This window comes from Aspergillus affinis (genome assembly GCF_023601865.1).
Source record: "Aspergillus affinis strain CMG 70 chromosome Unknown NODE_280_length_8651_cov_85_425122, whole genome shotgun sequence".
Lineage (NCBI taxonomy): Eukaryota > Fungi > Ascomycota > Eurotiomycetes > Eurotiales > Aspergillaceae > Aspergillus > Aspergillus affinis.
Genome location: NW_026516061.1, coordinates 201 through 8,651, shown reverse-complemented (window position 1 = coordinate 8,651; position 8,451 = coordinate 201). Strand labels below are relative to the sequence as shown.

The 8,451-nt window shown below is 47.6% G+C and overlaps 3 protein-coding genes across 3 annotated transcripts; 1 reads left to right on the top strand and 2 right to left on the bottom strand.

Annotated features, from left to right (window-relative positions):
* Nucleotides 1-297: 297 nt before the first annotated feature.
* KD926_005579 (uncharacterized protein) lies at nt 298-1,548 on the top strand (the record flags this gene model as incomplete). Its single annotated transcript, XM_053095579.1, has 1 exon — nt 298-1,548. The coding sequence occupies one exon, from the start codon at nt 298-300 to the stop codon at nt 1,546-1,548; it is 1,251 nt and encodes a 416-aa protein (XP_052949769.1).
* A 2,346-nt stretch (nt 1,549-3,894) lies between these two features.
* On the bottom strand, nt 3,895-4,839 carry KD926_005578 (uncharacterized protein; the record flags this gene model as incomplete). Its single annotated transcript, XM_053095577.1, has 1 exon — nt 3,895-4,839. One exon carries the CDS (start codon nt 4,837-4,839, stop codon nt 3,895-3,897), a length of 945 nt encoding a protein of 314 aa, XP_052949768.1.
* A 202-nt stretch (nt 4,840-5,041) lies between these two features.
* KD926_005577 (ATP-grasp fold) lies at nt 5,042-7,448 on the bottom strand (the record flags this gene model as incomplete). The annotated part of the gene is made up of 3 exons (XM_053095576.1): nt 5,042-6,448; nt 6,845-7,320; nt 7,379-7,448. The coding sequence occupies 3 exons, from the start codon at nt 7,446-7,448 to the stop codon at nt 5,042-5,044; spliced, it is 1,953 nt and encodes a 650-aa protein (XP_052949767.1).
* Nucleotides 7,449-8,451: the final 1,003 nt, after the last annotated feature.

Below are 8,451 nucleotides of genomic sequence, written 5' to 3'. Positions count from 1 at the left end.
CATTCGCTCCTTAGTAGGCTACGTGCGTGTAGCCGATACAGTGTCATTCTGCCCTCCTTCCCCTGTGCATTTCATAATATAGGTTATGAGCCCGAACTGCTACGTCTAGCCTAACCAGCAGACCTAGCACCTCGAAAGATTGCCTGAAAACTAATCGTTCCAGCCAATTCAGCAGAACAACACTGTACGCGGCGTGTTGATCCTCGATCTTGCGAAGGTGGCCAGGCCCGTACACCCTGCCTACCTATCCCGGATTAGGCTATCAAAAAACTACGTCTCTAGAGCCGAACACGACGAATGCGACCGGCCCGGCGACAACGAGACCCACAGACTGGGAGATACGTATCGAGCCGAGAGAGTACAGAAGACCTAGCGAGACCGAACATTCCCGGAACATTCGACGATCCGATAGAGACGACTGAACCGACTGAAACGGTCAAAGAAACTGAGCCGATTGAGACGCCCGAGACGCTCAAGAGAAACGATACAAGCGAGACAATCGAGAATACCGTACCGGAAGAGATAATCCGAAGCGCTAGTGGCATCGCGATAGAAGATCCTAGCGAGCAACTGCAAGCAGAACTAGCAGGCAGAATGGCAACTCCTATTCCTGAGCCTAAAGAGGCAAAACCGATCAAGTTATTACCATTTGACATACCGAATTTGACGAAGCAGAATGTCAGAACATGGAAATCAGACGTGCAGGAATTTTGTGAATCACAAGGAGTATGGGAGGTAGTAGAGCAGACTCTGAAGAGGCAAGACAAGCCAGGAGAGTTACAGAATCTACTGGACAAGCCCTTATGGGCCTCCCAAGATGCAACAGCAAGGATCTATATCAAGCGAAACATCCAACAAGAGGACAAAGCAGCAGTTCGTGATCTGAACAACTCGGGAGCAGTCTGGAGACATCTGATGGGTCGATATGAGCGGAAAACTGAGCATGATACTGTCATATTAGCTCAGAGGATTACGCAATGGAAGAAAGACCCTAAGGATAGTATTGAGATATCCCTCCAACAACTGGAGCAGTTGAACGCTGATCTATCTGAGGTTAGCGACCAGAAATATAAGTTCGAAGAGTTAATTATACTCGTTACGTTTCTGAACGGATTGCCCGAGGAGTATAAGACAATGAGAGACTCCCTATTCAACAATAGCACGTTTGAACGAGGATTGATCCTATCGAGACTGCAGCAGAAGGAGTCACAGCTGAGAATCAGTATCACTGAAGAAGCTGAGAAATCTGCAAATCGGATAAAGCACAGTCGGGAATGTTTCAATTGTGGCAAGATAGGCCATTTTGCGAGAGACTGCAGAGCCCCTAAGAAGAAGAGAGAGCCAGAGGAAAGGAATAGCCGAAGGGATCGATATAGCAGAGATTCGCGACAAGACCTCAGAAGACCAGGCAGAGATAAGGGCCGAACAAGATATAAAGGCCGCCAGAGAGGCAAAGCTCGTATAGCAGACGAAGAATCCGAGTCTGATAGCAATTCGAGCGCTAGTTTCAGAAGTTCTACTAGAGATAGCGCCCATCGAGCCTACTAAAGAGGCAACTACCGAACCTACAAATAAAAGGCATATCTAGCAGTCGAGAATGCTTACCGAGTCGAATTAAAAGAACAAATCAGTGATCGACACGAATATCTGCTTGAAGAACCCGAGAGAGCGTACCGGGTAAAGAGAAACGAGGACCCTATAATCGACAACGGAGCAACGAGTGCCTGCAGCGGGAAGATCGATTTATTCGAGTCTCTAGATCAGAGATATGGAGGCAGTCTAGAAACTGCTGGAAAATCCATCGAGATCACTGGTAGAGGAACAATTAGGATCCCGTTGAGCAGTGGGAAAGTGGCCCAAATTCGAAATGCGTTATACGTGCCTAAGATAAGGCAGACCCGGCCGTAAAATAACTAACTAATTAACTGGTCGGATGCAACCAGGATTCTAAGCACCGTGCTTAGAATAAATTTACAAGAGCTCTTTCGAATACTCATATCTATGTAACGAACGGCTACGCAGGCGATAAGGAATCGCGAGAATGTAGGGTATGCATTCAACGAAGAAACTAAGCTAGGTTGTGAAGCTAGTCCCGATCGGGTAGTTAGGTCATAATATCACGAAGGAAGGTCTTCGGAGGCTGGTCACAGTCCGTGACAATATCGGTCTCAATTTGAGAACTGAGACACTCGATGTACCTGGCAAAGGAGTAGACGAAAATCGGGATAAAACTATAGTCCTGCCTAAACCATATGAAACCTCCCTTGTCTCAAAGCTTTCTACGTAACTAATCTACATTTATCGAAGCTGTATTTTAACGTGGCAATACTGCTTCTTCGAAAGCTGTCGTCTCCATTATATCTATGCTGTGAACAACTGTAACACCTGCCCGATCATCTTCGACCTCAACTCCAATGGTACCCTACTACTTGTTCCCTGCGCCGATCTCCTCTAAAGCTTCGCCGGCCTGTCAACCATACATCTCGCCTTTCCCGTCTCCATCACTACGGCTATCGGGGAGGACTTGCATATCATGTCTAAAAGTAGCATTTTAACATCTGGATCTGTGGTCTCCTACATCGTTTATATTCGGGCCAACTAGTGCAATATATCCAGTAACAGATCCAGTCCAATCAGTCACGCGAATAAACAGCGCTCCTACTGGAATCTATAGCGTCTCTACTTACTCAAATTATCAACAGCATACTAAAATCTCTCTTAAACTCCATTACCGGCTGTTATTCACACAGCCTCTACGTCGCCTTCATCCACCCTCGTTCCTAGACACAGTCGTTCGATCCACAGCTCAGACAAAGGTACCATATAGTCCACTATCTTCTTATGTCTCATACATACGACCACAGGGTGTGGAGAACAGGGCTTCCCGTCCGCTCAGCCGTACTTAAGCCACACGTCGGCCAGCGAATCCCGGCTGTTGTATGTTTTTCTTTTTTTGACATCCATTTTCTGCGTTATTGTTGCCCCGTCTTCACTGTGAGTAGAACTGACAATTTGAGCATCGGGCTGGCCAGCCCATAATGGTGAAGAAGTAGCGGAGAATATTGGAATGGCCGCTATTGCAGGTCTTAAAGGCGGGACAGCCCTTTTGTCGATACTAGCGGTGGTGTATAGCTGAGGAGTATAAGCTTTTACACTGGAGAGCGAGCCTTGAGTATGCCTTGGGGAGCGAGCGCCCAGTTAAGTGGATAGATGCCGCTATTATTACATTAATAGTGAGTATGGTAGGAGAACATGACGAGCACCTACGTATGGACATAATCGCCGAGATTTTGTGGAATTTCTGAAATTGGAGAACCGAAGAGCTTAGTTTTAGATCAGCCGATATCTAAAGTATTAGAGATGATGTTGTTCAACTCAGAGAAGTAGTTGTCTACGGTATAGAAAAGGTAGTGAGTCACTCCACTTTTGCTAAGATAAGCGGCCCCGAAATTAAACCGGCCCGTCCTCCACATATTGCGAGAACCCATATAAATGACGTTGTTTCAGCTAAGAATAGGTTGTAATCTCCCCACTTTATCGATAATATAAGGCAGAGATTTGAGTTCTACTGTTTTATATGTTACTTGGATAGTTGTCGCCTTCCCTCAAAGCCAATGGTTTGGTCCGTATTATGATTACCACTCTATATAACCCTTCCTTTATACTCATGATAACAAGGAGGCAAGGGAAGCGTTCTACATTTCCTATAACGATATGCTCGCGCCCTGCGGCAGGCGTTTCGGCACTTCAAGTGAGCATTGGGGCTTGGAATAGTCACCTGATATAGCATGTTAGAATGACATGGCTAAGCTTACCTTATCTGATCTATGCTTCTACTGAGAAATGGTAAAACATGGTTCAAGTCCCCCATTACAATGCCCAAGGCTTCGACATTTACATGCCCTTAGGTACTCCCAGCTCCGCCAGAGACTCCGTCAGCCCTAATCTGACCCAGTTATCAACTTCCTTCGTCGTAGCCACGGCGATCACCCCCAGCATACCCAACGAATTCACCCCGGCCTCCTTATTAATCGCACCCCGTCGTCTCGGCAACACAATCATCCACCTCTTGGTAAGAATCATATTATGCGGACAGGCAGCCCCGGACGGCGCACTCGCCGCATGCTCAGCGCGGCCCTCGCCGACTCGCGTAGTGTGATCTAGCAGGTCATTATAAACTCCAACCAACGCAGAGGATGTCAGTATCACATCCTCTTCAAACCGCTGAAAGAACCACTCAAATGGAACCTTGGTCTCGGGCATCTCCCCCTTGGAAGAATCTAGAAACGCCGCGAAACTGTTCGCCGGTAAGGGCATCACCTGCAGATGTTTGTGCAGCCGACTACATCCGCCATCGCTTCCGCAGTTATAAAAAGCAACGTAATCCTTTTCTGCAGCGTTCAGGATTTGCCATGCAACGTGCAGATCGGCCTCGTCGAGCGGCTCGTACTGTCGTCGGCGTCCGTCACCGGTCAGAAGCATGAGATGAGGCCGCGCGAAACAGAACTTGTTTGCGATTACACAGTGGGTGTCTGTCTCGTCAATTTCGAACCCGGCGGTACTGATATCGCTACCTTCTCGCTTTTCGGGCTCTCGATTGGCGGTTTCGGGCTGGGGCTGGGAGGTAGTGAGGGTAGGCTTTTTAGCAAGAGCAGAGGTGAGAACGAAATGAAACTTGAATGGGGTAAGTAGGTGCATGGTTCGACTAATGGTTGAAGGAGCTATTCTTACTTTCAGGTCGCCGTCAATATGCTCGATGATCTGTTGTTTGTCGTCGTAGAGGACGAGGCCGGATTCGACGAGACGGTCAAACTTGGAGATAACCAGGGATTCTTCCATGTTTGGGATAATTTTTCGGTGGATGATGTTGGATGCAGCAATATGATCTAAACGGTTGGAGGCGGGATGAAGATCCATCCAGGGAATTCAGCTTTAGTAGTATGACGGGAGGCTTGCTCCGAATTATTGAAAAATACTGTAACGGACCATAACTTCATATTAAAAGTAATTATCAAAACTGTATGGTCAGGACACGAATTGACTAATCATCGTCCAATACCCTTCTCGATACTTCCTGAATACGTTCACCTATCTCCAACACTTCCTTTCTGCTAGTTCTCGACCAAACCAGAAAATAAGCAATAAACCCAGTGCCCCCTACTGGTGACACTACCTCCCTCAACGCAGTCCGTTCAGCTCGAGTCACGTGCGGCGCAATTGCCGGTAGTTGGTACAGTACCTGCTCGCAAAAGTCTTCGGGAACTCGAAAATTTTCGCGATGGACAGGAATAAAGAAGATCTCACAGTGGTACTGGGCATTATTGGCGAAAGGTTGCGCTAGAGCAGTGAAGCGCTCGCGATCGTCGAGAGCCCGGAGGATTTGGAGGGCACTGTAGTCCACCCCGAAGGTGTAGGCAACCGCAAAAACGGCCTGCAGACCAGGTGGCCGAGCATTGACTTCAATTAGAACTACCTCTGGCTGGCAGCTCGTAGTCAGCCCTGTGTGGGTAAGCTCGACGACGCCGTCGGTCTCCTGATAACGCATCGAGGAGTTTTGCACCCGGGCTTCGAGATGAAAGACGCCGGAGCGGAATCCCAGCTTAAGTAGACCTTGATGTAGGGACGATTTAATGGTCTGTATCTCGTTGGGGTCCAGTCGACTGGGCAGGATCATCACGGTCTCCGCGAAATTGTCGGAAACTGAAGCGTCTGTTGCGTCTGCTTGGCATGGGAAATTATCCGATTTCTCACAGAAGAGGAGGCCCCCTTCCCAGAGAACGAAGTTGGCATCTACCTCAGGACCATCAACGTAGGTTTCAATTAGAATCCCGTAGTTTGAGTATCCAGTCTCTTCTAGAGTTTGTACCGCTTGACGGAGACTTGAAGGATCCTTGACTTTCTTAACGCCTCGAGAACCGCCGCCTCGGCATGGTTTGACAATCAAAGGGTACTGGAAAGTCCGGAGCTGCGCGGCTATAGGAGGGTCATCCAGTTGTGCTGCACCGTTCACAAGTAAATTCTGGATGTTAGAGCTGAGTAATTGCTGTGCCGCGTACTTGTTATGGGCCTGGAGATATGATGCTGTAGGCTCAGTAGGGAGGCCTAATATTTCTGCCGCTTTTACAGTTGGCAGAACAAACTCGTCTGACAATGTGAGGAGGCCGTCGAACCCTTTACCTCTCAACACCTCGGCGATTCTCCCTGGGAGCCCCGCGTCGTCGGTAACATCAATGGCGATGAAGTCATCGCGTATGTAAGAATACGCCCCGTCTTGAAGCCAATGCCCCGGGTGATCAACGATAACCATAGAGATGTCCAGAGCTTTCGTAGCCTCGTATGCTCCTTGATGGCCAAATGACCCTTTCAAGATGTTGAACGCCGGACGCCCTCCCACCATGGCGATTTTGCGCCGGGGTGGTTTAACGTAAACCACAAGCGAGTCGCGGATCTGAGCGAGCCGCGGATTTGTATTCCCATACAAAATGGCACTTTTTAACTTGGAGTATCCCAGCCATTTCTATATCGCATAAAATATTATTAAAAACTAGGATTATATGAAACTATTTAATGATAATATACTGGATTTTAATCTATTATTTGGACTAATTATCCAGGTATTATAAATTACACTGTATTATAAAGCTGCTTATGTATTTGAGACTCCCATAGGTTTCTTTGTTATATAAAAGAAATATTATACTACTTACCTATATAATACTTCAGGTCTTCAATATATTTTATTAGAATAGAGGTATGGCTGAGATACCCCAAGTTAAAAAGTGCCATTTTGTATGGGAATACAAATCCGCGGCTCGCTCAGATCCGCGACTCGCTTGTGGTTTACGTTAGTTGGAAGTATCCAGTCAAAAGACAATCGGGCGTTCAAATCTTCCTCTAGCAGCTCCAACGTCAACATTGGAGATTTTTTTAAAATAAATGCCCCGGGAGACGAAAGCAACAGGGTCAGAAGAGAGTCGTGCCCCTGAGCTGGAATCGGTAAAAAGCCACTTTCGGGAGTTGAGAACCGAACGACCGAGTCTACATAGTCGGAATCCCGCAATCTCAGGTCGAGGATATCGCTCCTACAGAGGAACCCAGGACGAGGGACCAGGGTCGCCTTTGTTTGCACCTCGACTTTGTCGGTGGAGTCTCGAACTGAGCGGACAAGGTGCTCGAGGGCGGTGCCCGTGGCAGACGGGATGCTAGGATCCTCGGCATTTGAGGTAGGAGCAATGCTCAATAACAGGTCAAGACTATGAAAATAGCATCGTGCCTTCCTTGCCGGCTCAAATCGCCATCGACAGGAAACCTTTGCCGGGACTGTTGTGATCATCTCAATCAGTATAACCGGTGCATACTAGTAGTAGAGTCTACCTACCTTTGCCGTCACCGGCAACCAAAAAGTTTTCGAAGGCAATTGCCTCGTCGCCAATGCTAATTGAGTCCATGGACACCGTTTGCCTTGTAGATGCTTGCGGGCAATCTCAGATACCTGGAGGGGAACTTATATTATCCTAACCGCAGGCCGAATCGTCGTAAAAACCTGGACACAGCGTATCATGTATTTACATACATGTATCTTACTGTACAGAAACAGCGGTAATACAATGGCAACGAGATAAGGAACCTGTTAGCGGACCGACTAAGGAAGGACATGGCCCCTACTACCCCTACAAAGCGCTAACTGAAGCAATTATTGCCGCCAAGTGATGCATATACACGACTTATGTAAGGGATTTAGATCCCTGCTGCCCGCGTACGAATCACATGCTCACATGCGGAAGACCGAATCGGGGAAGCCGGGGAGCGTCCAAATATCAACCCTAGCACAAGCATGGAAGGTGGTCGTGCGATCCAAAAATAGTGTCACCGGTTCTCCCTGAACTAGCAAAATCTTTGGATAAATTCAAATACTGTCCTAGTGTGTCGGGGTAGTTTGAGGCGCCTGACAAGGATACCTATGCAGGCTGTGTACACCGTGCCTTGTTAAGTATGATGTCGCGCTTTGTTATCTCCAGCCTTACGGAGATCAGGTAGTACCTTTGTAACTTCTAGTCCAATCACGCCATATGACGCTATCTTACGCCCTATATCACCCCTATAGCCCTATAGCACAAGCAATATGCGGGATTTCGTAGGCATGGACGATCCGTAGAGGAAAGGCTTGATAAAGCCGGGTTACGCCTTGGGTATCTTAGATATCCTTGGCTAGATAAAGAAACGCCGTGTGTTGCAATAGCGGGAGCCCTTGTACGGTCTCTGGAGATAATACCATCTACTATTCCTCGCCTGGGCACAGGATCGTGTGTTTAATCAACGCATTGAACAATTGGTAACACCTTATAGGTGTGTTCTACGATGTAACATTCTACCTCAAAAGCCAAGACTCCAATAGAAATGGTCTCTTATGTCGGTCGTGTCGGAAAAGACTAGAAGAAAAACAAAAGTCCA